At 47.0% G+C, this 11,847-nt stretch overlaps 1 protein-coding gene across 1 annotated transcript in view; it reads left to right on the top strand.

The window, feature by feature from the left end:
- Positions 1-11,225, top strand: part of sstr1b (somatostatin receptor 1b) — a 12,140-nt gene extending 915 nt beyond the window's left edge. Inside the window, exons 1-3 of the mRNA XM_064325741.1 lie at positions 1-193; positions 8,277-8,546; positions 9,495-11,225. The exon at positions 1-193 is cut by the window's left edge and continues 915 nt beyond it. Coding sequence (XP_064181811.1) covers positions 9,595-10,707 — 1,113 coding nt within the window. The 5' untranslated portion in view covers positions 1-193; positions 8,277-8,546; positions 9,495-9,594 and the 3' untranslated portion in view covers positions 10,708-11,225. The remainder of the gene's footprint in view (positions 194-8,276; positions 8,547-9,494) is intronic.
- Positions 11,226-11,847: the final 622 nt, after the last annotated feature.

Genomic DNA, 11,847 nt, shown 5'->3' with positions numbered 1-11,847 from the left:
AATGTGACAGGGACAAAGGGGAGCCTGTTTAAAGCAGGTTTGCTCTCCCTCCTCCACCCCCCTACCATGCCCATTCTAAACAATTTCAGCACAAAAGGAGGAGAGTTCCTTCGGTCTCCGATCCCATTCTTCCTCTCCAGCCCTGATCAGAATGCCACTCCGTCAGCATCTTCCACCTGGATCAGAAGATGAGGTAGGACATTCTTTCCTTCGCTTAGAAAAGGTGCCCAGGTGAAATGTGCTGTATGTCGTGATGGTTACCTGCGTTCCACTTTAAAATAACGTGGACAGAACGAGCACAGAGGAGATCAGAGAGATTAGATTTCTTTCCCTGTATAGATCTCAGTGCTGAGTAGCAGAATGCTATCACCTGTCTGGGCTTGGAGCTGTGAGCATGCTTTCTGTAGGCTGAGAGGCACAGAGCTATGAGGGACTGGTGCAGGGATATACATTACATGACCGCCATTTAGCAGGCACTCTTATCCAGAGTGACTTACACAACTTTTTTTTTTCCTTTTTTTTTTTTACACATAGCATTTTCATTGCATCCATTTATAAATCTGGATATATACTGAAGTGCAGTTTTCTGTATGTATCTGAAAGAGATACCTTGCTGAGAACAAGGACAGTGTCCATTCTCGGAGGCGAACCTACGACCTTCTGGTTATAATATACATATAGTTGTTCGGTTTGATTAAGTTGAGTACAATTAATATTTCACAAAAAGGAGAAGACTTTCAGGGGATGATCAGTTTTTAAAAATCTGCTCAACCTTTTTAGACCACCTTATGTTAACGTCTGTATTCCCAAAAGCTGTTGAAGAACAAAATGATGGACACGACATAACATAACCTGAGCCCATGAAGGAAAATCCATTTAGCTGATTTTATACTTATAATCTAAGCAGTAGCGTTCATATGAATTGCATGGATAATCTAAACATTATAAGTCTTTTGCTGTTTTTTTACATCGTCTTTCCTGGTCTTTGCTGTACTGTGCCTACCGTGTGCCTTTATATTTTTAGATAGAATGACAGTGCTATCAACTGTTAACAAAAAATGATGTTTGTTCCACAATAAACCCAGCGATATGATCTAAGATAAGGCACCAGTGCCAATAGTCCACGTTGAGGATTGGGTTTGACTTTACATCGTGATAAATCCCAAATCTGTGCCAAAAACAAGAACCAGAGAGGAATCAGAATGTCAATGTTTCAAATGGACATGGGTGTCTTTAGGTCAGACAGGTAACTGGAGGTACGGATGTATTTAGAGCCAGGACCAGTCTATGGCAGACCTGGGTCAAACATGTATTTTTGTTTTGGATTCAGATACTTTTCTGTGCTCTATTGACTTTTCTTGATGTAACTGAGCCTGCCAATATGACCAGAAGGCGGGGTTTTTGCACTTTTTGAGAGTATTTCATTGGTTCCAATACACCAGGCATGATGAGTAAAGCGTAGAAAAGTATTTGAATCCAATACAAATACGTATTTGACCCTGGTCTGGTCCATAGTTGAGTGTCAACACACCACTGTCAGCCACTGTCTAGTGTGAGTACATACTGGCCGTCACCTGGAAGATTATTTTTCTACAGTAGAGCCGCAGAGACATGACTGCAGCAGGACTGGAGGTCGATTGGTACGTTTGTATCTGAAAATGTGAGACATTTGTCTAACTTTGGAAGGGATGTCAGTACATGCCAAAGACTCCTCGCCCAGAATTGTTGTTTCCATCACTGTAGCCATACACAAAAAGGGACAGCTCACATTTCCTAGCTATTAACCTTAAGTTCTAATAAACAATTAACAGACCAACAGCAACAGAGAACTCATTACAATATTTTATTATTTATTTTTTTTGCCTATTTTGGAATTCCAGAAGATGCACCTGTTTTTCTGAGAATCTAAAGGGCTATCTTTGGCCTTTGGCAACACTGAAGCCCCATTGACTTTCCCACGTTGTGCTCCTCATTAATGAGGCCGATACAAGCTTCTTTGTCTCCTTGTGCTGCACCGATAATAAGGGGGTTCGCTTGAAGGAGTAATTGCATACGCTACTGATTTCGCACCCCATTTGGCTGACAGATAAGTCTGTGACTCTGAGGTTTCCTCCAGGGTTTTACTGTCGTACCAATTCTGAGTTTTTCATAATAATTGCCATTATCAGATTTTTACCAAGTGTGACGAAGGACTAATGTAGGAACATCACAAATACAGTATATTCATTCTTGTATATATATATGTGTGTATGGTTGTATGTATGTATGTATGTACACATTAAATATATACTGTATATAATATTCATACAATAATGACATCACTTGATTTTTGTGTATACGTGCGTGTGTTTGTGTTTGTCCCTAATGGGCTTTCGCCTTGTTCATCTGTCAATAAGTGTAATGTATATGCATTGGCACTGTATGTTTCGCTTGGGTATCCGTAGTTGAAATGCGTCAGTGACGTCATGTGGAAAGTAAGACGAAGGTGATGGTGAACTATTGGAAAACGCTAGCTGCAGTAAAGCTCTGTTTCAGTTATAAGTTGTCCGTCTGATTTCTACCAAACATAACAATAAGCAAGTCAATTTTGGTTAAACATACAGTACAAAAAAGGCTATGGAATCTTATGTCATCCTTGCTCTATGTGGGCTAGTCAGTGTTCTACATCACTCTCACTCTTCCCAGCAGCGGATTGGTCGATTGAGTTAAGTAGACTTTTGCCCTTTCTTCAGAAATCTTGTCGCGCTCAGTGCAGTTAAAAGGCACGAGTGAATCATTTGCGTTTACACCGGGCTTCAGTGGGTTGCACGCTGAGCGATCCGGAAAATCGGGAGCTTTAAATTTACATCCCAGCAGGGCCGAAGATCTGCAGGGATGGCTGAGTTGTGTCTCCTAGGGTTTTTCAGCAGCTCGAGCAGTTAGTCGGATGTCAGTTGCTGACGTCACTCTGTCTCCGACCACTTGTCAACTGGACCACCTGTTCCGTTGCCGTGACGTGGGCGGTGATATGAAAAAAATGAGTCCAGCCCTCATCTCTGAATGCCTGTCTCCAGAGATATAAATGGCTGCTAGCCTTGCTAGTCAACCTTTTTTCATTCAGCACTGATGCACTTGGCTAAACTGCAATTATTTTCAAGAGCGCAGTTAAATATAGCAACCGGTGTCCACATATCTGTGTACCACAATTGCACCACGACTTTCCAAGGATGTACGTTTTGTGTGCATGAGGCTTTTCAAAATGGGCAGAGGCATAAAATAAATAAAAAATGGCAGATTTTCAGCATGATCAGCTTGGTCAGAGTCTTTGATAACTGATCATGGTTTGTATTCTGTTGCCAAACCGAATCTCCAAATAGTCTCAGACCATAGCTTTTTGCTAATGCCTAAAAAAACAAGGTGAACAATTTGATGACCAAAACAAACTATATCCTCAGTTACCGCCATATTTTTTTTAACCTCCATATTAGTAGTTCCTACAAATTCTTCCAAGAACGTGCTTTATTCCACCTGAAAGGCAGTTACAGAGCTCGGCATCCGGAGCAGGGTTTCAGGCACAGATACTATTTTTTTAAAATCTGTTATCTCATAGCAGTGGGGGCTGCACAGTGGTGGAGTGAATAGCACTGTCACCTCACAGCGAGACGGTAACCGAGCTTGAATCTCTTTTCTGCGTGGAGTTCGCAAGTTCCCTCGAGTCGTACGATTCGCGCAGGTCTGCCCCGTTCGCTTCCCAAAATCTAGGGGCGTGGCATGCCCTTTATTCACCTGAAATTCTGCCAATACTCTCTGGTCCTTCGTTGACTGTTCCTCCCCTCCCCGAAAAATGCACTAGTGACAAAGCAGGGGGGGGGGGGGCAGGTTGGTTGAGGAGGAGTGATCTATTGGCTAACAACCACTCACAGTTTTCCCAAACCCAACCACAAACATTCAACCAACGGATTCCAACAGTGACTACCAAAGAAATTACAGCATTATGTGATCAAACTCCATGTCCACGAATGACAGACAATATTGTGTGATTACATACCGAGTGAGCAAAAGCTGGAATGTCGATGTCTAGAGCAGTGGAAATCTAGGTTGAGAGACAGGCTGGGTTAACTCCAAAGACAGACTAGGTTGACACCAATATAGCTCAGGTTTCACCTGGAGATAACCTAGCTTTGTCCTTGTCGGCTAGAAAACATTTCAGTTTCTGATTTTTCACCACAAAAATATTGCCTGGGTATCCAGCAGTCTTTCACCAGCTACGGTGCCGAATATTTTATGTGATGCTCCCTACTTAATTTTTCATTTGAAAAATATATATTCTCCCTGTTTGGAAATTCAAGTTGCACTGCAAAGGGATGTACTCAGGTGCATACACTCCACCAGGCATTTTGGGTCCCGCGATAAGATCTCATATCCCACCACCCCAAAAAATGTTCTAATATTTTTGAGTGCCCAGACCCCCCCCCCCCCTTCCTCACACAGCGCCTGTGTGCATCAAGACACTTTGTTTGAGCTGATTTTACGAAAACGTAACTCCTGGACCCATCTGACCTCTGGGGTTGGGGTCAAAGCCAACTGGACCCTACCCCATTCCTGGTGCTAGACTCAAACCTGCAATAGCTCAGCTATTGACCCAAACTGAACTTACACCATGCCACTAAGAAGCCTACATTTCAGGAGAAAAATTTAGATATTTTTTTGGATAGAGTAGAATACAGTCATTCTAATGGTGGTATTTCATCTTGGTTTGTAATGTGATGGATGTCTAATTTCACTCATGATTTATTTATATTATATAAAATATATTTCCCTGGCTCCAAATGTTGTTACGAGGTTAGATACTGAAATCTTCCATTGTTTAGGGGAAGTTGTGGGACAGTGTGTTGAATAGCGTCAGTGAGGGCAAGTTCTGTGGTTAATTGTTAATCTCGCCAGGCTGAAGGCTGTTAGCGTTAGCCGCTGTCAGTTAGCCTCGCCTGCCCTGCGCCCACAGCTGCCTTCTCATAAATGTCAGCCTTTGCTTTCTAGGCTAACAACATTACAGCCTACGGCCTTTTTTTCTATCAGCACCAGCCTGTAGTGCTTCACACTCGTGTTGCATTCGAGCTCCTATATGGCAAGTGAGCGGCGTTTTTAAAAGTTTCGCGCAGGCTTTCACCGCGGAAGTCCAATTCAGGAACCGGCAGAGCGTCGAGCCCCCCGCCACGGTTGGATGAAGGACCACTGTGCCCAGAAAAGAGCCCTTACTTCCCTACTTATAGCTTAAACTTCGCTTTTTATAACGCATTAAAAATATCCCCCCCCCCCCCACCCCGTATCTCCGCGTATAGCGACGAGCAGAGACGGCGGAGGACCGGGCCGCCGCCCACACCTCGCGGGCGAAAGGGGGGGGGGGGATGAGTAATAAGAGGAGTGTAATAGCGCCGCGGGGAGTTGCCGTGCGGCGCATCGCTAATGCGGAATGTTCGGCGCGCACGCCGCCGCCGCTCTTCAGCCGCAGGAGAGCCGCTCTTCGGGCTTCAGCGCAGAGACGCACCGGCCGTACCGCCGGCCCCAGGCTTTAAATTAGGAGGGTGGCGGGGGGGGGGTTACACCAGACACACAAATCATAGATGTGCACGCTAGCTTTATTACCCCCCCCCACCCAGTGAAAACATAACACACACACACACATATGCACACACACAAACACACAAACACCTGTACACACACACACAGACACACACAAACACGCACACACACACACAGATACACAGATACACACACACACACGCACCGATGCACACACGCATATACACACACACACATACAGACAGATACACACATACACGCACACATACACACACACACACACACACACATACACACACATATAGGATCTGTGCATGAAGCCGCCACAGACTGGGCATTCTGTCACTGGCCACTAGGGGGCTATGTCTCCCTCAGTTAAGTTCACGCCACTTGTATTTGCACAGCACTTTTCACATCAATCACAAAGACATTTGGTGACATTTTACTAAAAAACGAACAAACAAACAAACAAACAACAAAAAAACAGGAAAAAGGTAAGATTCTCGGGGTCAGTTAAGGTATAACTTTACTCATCACTTTTAAACCCAAGTTCTCTAACTGCCACCCGCTGCAGCATAACAGCACAGCAGAACCGGTTGGTTCACCGGCCTCTGCAGGGGTCGGACAGGGCAGCAGGATGCTTCTCCGCCTGTCAATATTTCACGGTCAACATGGCCGTCACTCCGTGCCCGAGTTCCTCATTCGTATTGTGGGCAGATGCTCAGTGACCCTCTGGTTTGACTCTCTCCTCTCCTTCCTCTCCCCCCTTCCTCTCGTCCCTTCACTTATCTATCAGTAAAACCTTCCTACCAGCGCTGCAGGCAATCTTGTCTTTTTATTTTCTCTCCTCTCGAAAAGGTCGGCCCAATCTTAGCCAATGTGGTCAATTTGCAACTGATGAATAATGTTGCCGTAGATAGCGTCCCCATAAATTCTGGGCGCGTGTGTGTGAGTGTTCGTGCCTGTGTGCGTGCGTGACTACGCGTGTGTGTGTGTGTCTGTGTGTGTGCGTACGTGTGTCTGTATGTGTGTTTGTGTGTGTGTGTGTGTGCTGAGCATATTTATTTGTCTACACATAAATGCAGTACATTAACCCAGATTTCTATGGATATAACATATAATAAAAGATTGTGTGCACGTCTGTAGGGGTAATTGTTTATTTTTTTGTTGTGTGTCATGTAAAAATAAATCTTTCTAAATCGTACCATGGATATGCACATCAGCTCACACTAGTATGCCAGATGTACATCAAAACAACGTTGCATAGCACCAGTGCCACTTTTTAAAAATGTATTCATTGTTTGGTTTCATCAAACCATCAGAAAGTCTGTTATCCTGTGCATAACTTTTCAAGTCATTTTTCCTCTCATTGTGTTTGTTGTGAGTGTGGTCTGCTTGTTTAAGTATATCAGTTTTGCATTCACTTCCCTGACGTGACACTAGTCCCATTGTGTAATGAATGCCATCATGAAGGCACACTATGATTACACTGTCAATGCTGAGACTGGAGGAAATAAACAGCATTCTGCTGTGAGTTCATATTCAGACCACACCTGCAATTATCCTTCTTTTCAGCTTTTTGCTCATGGCCATAGTTATTGACTGGGATAGCAAAAGATGTTGTGTTGCCTCCCGCCCCCCTACTGCCAAGAGTGTGGAGGCATCTGTGGTTCTCCTCCGAAAAATGTGGTGTCGCCAGCTGCTTGTTTTCACATCGCGGACTGCAGCCAAGTTTTGCACAGAGTGGAGTCGCAGGAGGACCTTTCAAATACAGCTTTGACGCGCAGTTAACGGGCACCCGCTGAACCAGAGGGGGGCGCTAGAGAGCAATGAAATGCAGACCCCACATAATTGCCAAACCCTCCTATGCCCTGGGCAATGAAATCGCCAATTGTGCATTGCCCGATACCGGCCACGGCTGGCACTGGCATGTTACGGGTTCGAGGCTGAGATTGTGGGGCTCATCTATACTCATATACCTTAACCAAACAAGCCATCCAGCAGCCCCCTGAACCCCTTTTTCTTCCAGGAAACATATTTTTTCTGCATGTCACCCTGGCTGCATAGGGAAACTCAAAAATGGCTGTAGCTTACTACACCTTCCTAAGCTCTGCCACAGTAATTAGTATTAGTAAGACCCGACAAGGGCTTTGTCAACAAGGGCTTTGTCCTCTGCTCTGAGTGCACTATGACACAACAGGATTATTTTCAGGAATGCCATTTTGTGATGTTTCTTTTCGTTCTTCGTAACTCTGAAAGAAACCCAGTCAGTCCCCTGCATCTTCCTTCTCGCCCTGTAGCCTACCAATTGCTAAGCTCCATGGTTACTGTGCCGGAAGACTTCACAGCCTGTACAGCTGTGTGATCACCGTTGCTCAATGAGTCAGAAAAAAACACACTTTCCTTTCTCTCACCACCCCCACCTCAGGGAATTATGGTCAATTATGCACTTTATAGCCATTATATCAGAACCCTGACCACAGCCGGATGTAGTTTGGTCAAAGGGTGGACTTTTCTTTTTTTTAAATTTTTTTTTTAAACGCAATAATTTTTCGCAGGCATTCACCTAACACATCGAACTCCATTTTTTTAATTGTACCATCTGTGTAGCTGTGAGTCCGGCGCGATGGCGCGGGATAATTTCTGATTGATGCCCCGATATCCTTCGTGCTTCCTCTCGGGAACGCTCCTGAAATTGTGCCTCTTCCTCGTTCCAGGTCCCGTGTCCCTAGCGACGTGCCGGCACTGCGTCCCCCAAATCCAGGAACATTTTTCTTTGCCATCTGATTACTGGGGTTTGTCAGTGAAGTGAAAGCATGGCTATTGGTTAAATGCGTGATCCCACCTTGGAACCTCTAAATCAAGGTTCGAGAAGAACTCCATCATCCTGAGGCGGGGAGAAACCTTCACAAACGTTCAAAGTGACCGACGCCTGAAAAATGAGTGACACATATGTGCGGACCACTCAACGGATTGCCGACTGAAAGGTAACAACATTTTAAAAAGTGTATTTTAAAATAAATTTCAAAGGACCAGTTTGTGATTGAATTCTGCTCAATGTCAAGGCCTTCACAAAATAAAATGCATTAGACCAGCGGTAAACAGCCCTGTTCCTTGGAGATCCACGTTCCTGTAGGTTTTCACTCCCACTCTGACACAGCACGCAGCCTTCAACTGTTCGAGATCTCGTTGAGCTGCTAATTAGTAGAATCGGGTGTGCCAAATTAGGGTTGAAATGAAAACCTACAGGGCGGTAGATCTCCAGGAACAGGGCTGGTTAGCACTGCATTAGACCGACCATATTGAAGATGCACGCTCGACGCGTGTGTTCATTTATTTTGCAATTAGCAGTCCCGGATTAACATTTCTTATAACATCAGGGCAACAAACATCATCAGAGGCAAATTTTCCTGCCAGCTATTGAAAAACTTTATGTGATGTGAAATGCACAAAGCCCATTATTGTCTAACTGAGAGAGAAACAAATGAATTATGAATGGTTGGTTGAACTCTTATTGATCTTAAATCACTTGATAGAATGCATTCTTACAGATGGCTAACCTCTGTGCCCCTTCCCTCCTACGTGTTTTGCCCCAGTGAAAAGTACTTCTTAGAGATGTCTGCGCACAGATGTAAAGATATGGACAGTGCAGCTGACAACCCGTGAAGAATTTATGTTATTTTATTTTTTTTCCAGTTTGAGAGTGCAGTGCTTTTATGAACAGCAGACCTTATTTACTTGGGAATCGGCCTCCTGGGGTATTCATTCGACAGCCTTCTGAGAGGTTGCATTGACACCAGAGTACGGTGCGTTTGAGGATGCCGTACATCATTAAAAGGGCAGTTGGTTATTCTGTGCACATCCTCTCACGAGGCTCGCAAACATCACGCGGCTGTGGCTCCAACGATTTTATCTGTCTGCGTTCATATCCACAGACAGGGGGAAGGCACTGACAGTTGGCGGCTCGTCCCCCTTACATGACCGACCGCGAGCCCTAGCCGGCGAAAGGCAGCGACCCGACGAGGAGGAGCCGGGATGTCGGCGGCGGCGAACAACGGGACGGACGACGGCCCGTTCGCCACGGGGCAGCCCCTCAACTCCACCCTGGACTACGAGGACTTCGAGCAGGAGCACGACGCCAGCAAGATCGTCATCCCCTCCATCTACGCCCTGGTGTGCTGCGTGGGCCTGACGGGCAACGCCATGGTGATCTACGTCATCCTGAAGTACGCCAAGATGAAGACGGCCACCAACATCTACATCCTGAACCTGGCCATCGCCGACGAGCTCTTCATGCTGAGCGTGCCCTTCTTGGCCACCTCGGCCGCGGTCCGCCACTGGCCCTTCGGCTCGCTCATGTGCCGGCTGGTGCTGAGCGTGGACGGCATCAACATGTTCACCAGCATCTTCTGCCTGACGGTGCTGAGCGTGGACCGCTACATCGCCGTGGTGCACCCCATCAAGGCCGCCCGCTACCGCCGGCCCACCGTGGCCAAGGTGGTCAACGTGTGCGTGTGGGGGCTCTCGCTGGTGGTCATCCTGCCCATCATCGTCTTCGCCGACACCGTGCCGGCCCAGGACGGCGGCGTGGACTGCAACTTCCTGTGGCCCGAGTCGTCGTGGTCGGCGGCCTTCGTGGTCTACACCTTCCTGCTGGGCTTCCTGCTGCCCGTGGTGGCCATCTGCCTGTGCTACTGCCTGATCGTGGCGCGCATGCGCGCCGTGGGGCTCAAGGCCGGCTGGCTCCAGCGCCGCCGCTCGGAGAAGAAGATCACCTGCATGGTGCTGCTGGTGGTGGCGGTCTTCGTGGTCTGCTGGATGCCCTTCTACATCGTCCAGCTGGTCAGCGTGTTCCGGCGGCCGCCGGACCCCATGGTGACGCAGCTCTTCGTCATCCTCAGCTACGCCAACAGCGGCGCCAACCCCATCCTGTACGGCTTCGTCTCCGACAACTTCCGCCGCTCCTTCCAGCGCATCGTCTGCTTCCGCTGGCTGGAGAGCGGCCTGGAGGCGGAGCAGGTGGACTACTGCGCCGTGGCGCTCCGGCGACAGGCCACGTGCGGCCCGCGCGACTTCCCCCGCGACTGCCTGGCCTCGGACGTGGCCTACCGCAACGGCACCTGCACCTCCCGCACCACCACCCTATGATCCGGGCCCCAGGTAGACAGAGCACACACCTGCGTAGCGCGACCTTTTCGAACACGCTCGTCTGATAATAAGGGACGTCGAGCGTCACGATGAACCAGGCTTGTTTTTTTGTTTTTTTTCTTCTTCGAAGCGCAAGTCCAACGCTTTTATGAACAGCTGACCTTATTTATTTTGAACTTTGGACAAACCTAGTGTGTTCATTTGACATAGACTTCATTTGAGGCGCAAACCCCTTGAGAGCATTTTCAGTGATTTCAGGGTATATCAGACTGCCTGAATGTTGTTTAGAGTGTTGATGAGTACTACTGGCCTGTCGATCAGCTTATTTGTGACCATGTGCAGTGGTGCAATCTCATTCGCTGCAGTGAGGAAGACCTTTTTTGTTTTGCACTTCATTTTAAACCAAAGCACAGTATCAAAGCCCCACAACACTGGATGACATTTTCCGTTGAGCTCCAGGAGGAACTGACTGACAAACAGATCAATGAAACAATGACAACCAAATCCCCCCCCCCCCCCCCCCAAAAAAACCCCTTTCCACAACATTTGTCTTTGCTTGTTTATTTATTTATTCATTTGTGTACATTTGTTTATTTGAGTGGTTAAGGCCCAGCAGCTGGGAATGATCGCAGTGAGTATATTTGCCATGTGCTTACTCAGCAGACCAAACACATGAAGTTCAGATTTCTGGCTGGGGCTGGAGTGTGTCTGGCCGCATTAAACACGAAACAAAAATTTGCCGTGGCCAGGAGATTGCGGGCGCCAATCCAGGTTGAGGCACTGCCACACTACCCCTTGGACAGGGTCCTAAACCAGATTTGGAAAAGAACACCATCCAAAACCCTAAAGTGTAGTTGTCCAACCCTATTCCTGGAGATCTATTGTCCTGTAGGTTTTCAGTCCAACCCCGATCAGGCATGCCTGATCCTATATCTGATGCTAATTAGCAGCTCAATGACATCTCTACCTGTTGAACGAGGTGTGCTTTGTTAAGAGTTGGAGGGAAAACCTACAGGGCGGTAGACCTCTGGGAACAAGTTTCGACAATCCCGCCCCCTAACGGTAATGAGACGTGATACTAACGCAATGATCCGGCATTAAATAAACACATCTGCTCTGTGGGTCCCTTCCCCACACAGG

The sequence above is a fragment of the Anguilla rostrata genome, chromosome 3 (genome assembly GCF_018555375.3).
Source record: "Anguilla rostrata isolate EN2019 chromosome 3, ASM1855537v3, whole genome shotgun sequence".
In the NCBI taxonomy this organism is placed as follows: Eukaryota; Metazoa; Chordata; class Actinopteri; order Anguilliformes; family Anguillidae; genus Anguilla; species Anguilla rostrata.
The sequence above is the reverse complement of the archived record's forward strand: the minus strand, read 5'-3'. Positions and strand labels throughout refer to the sequence as shown.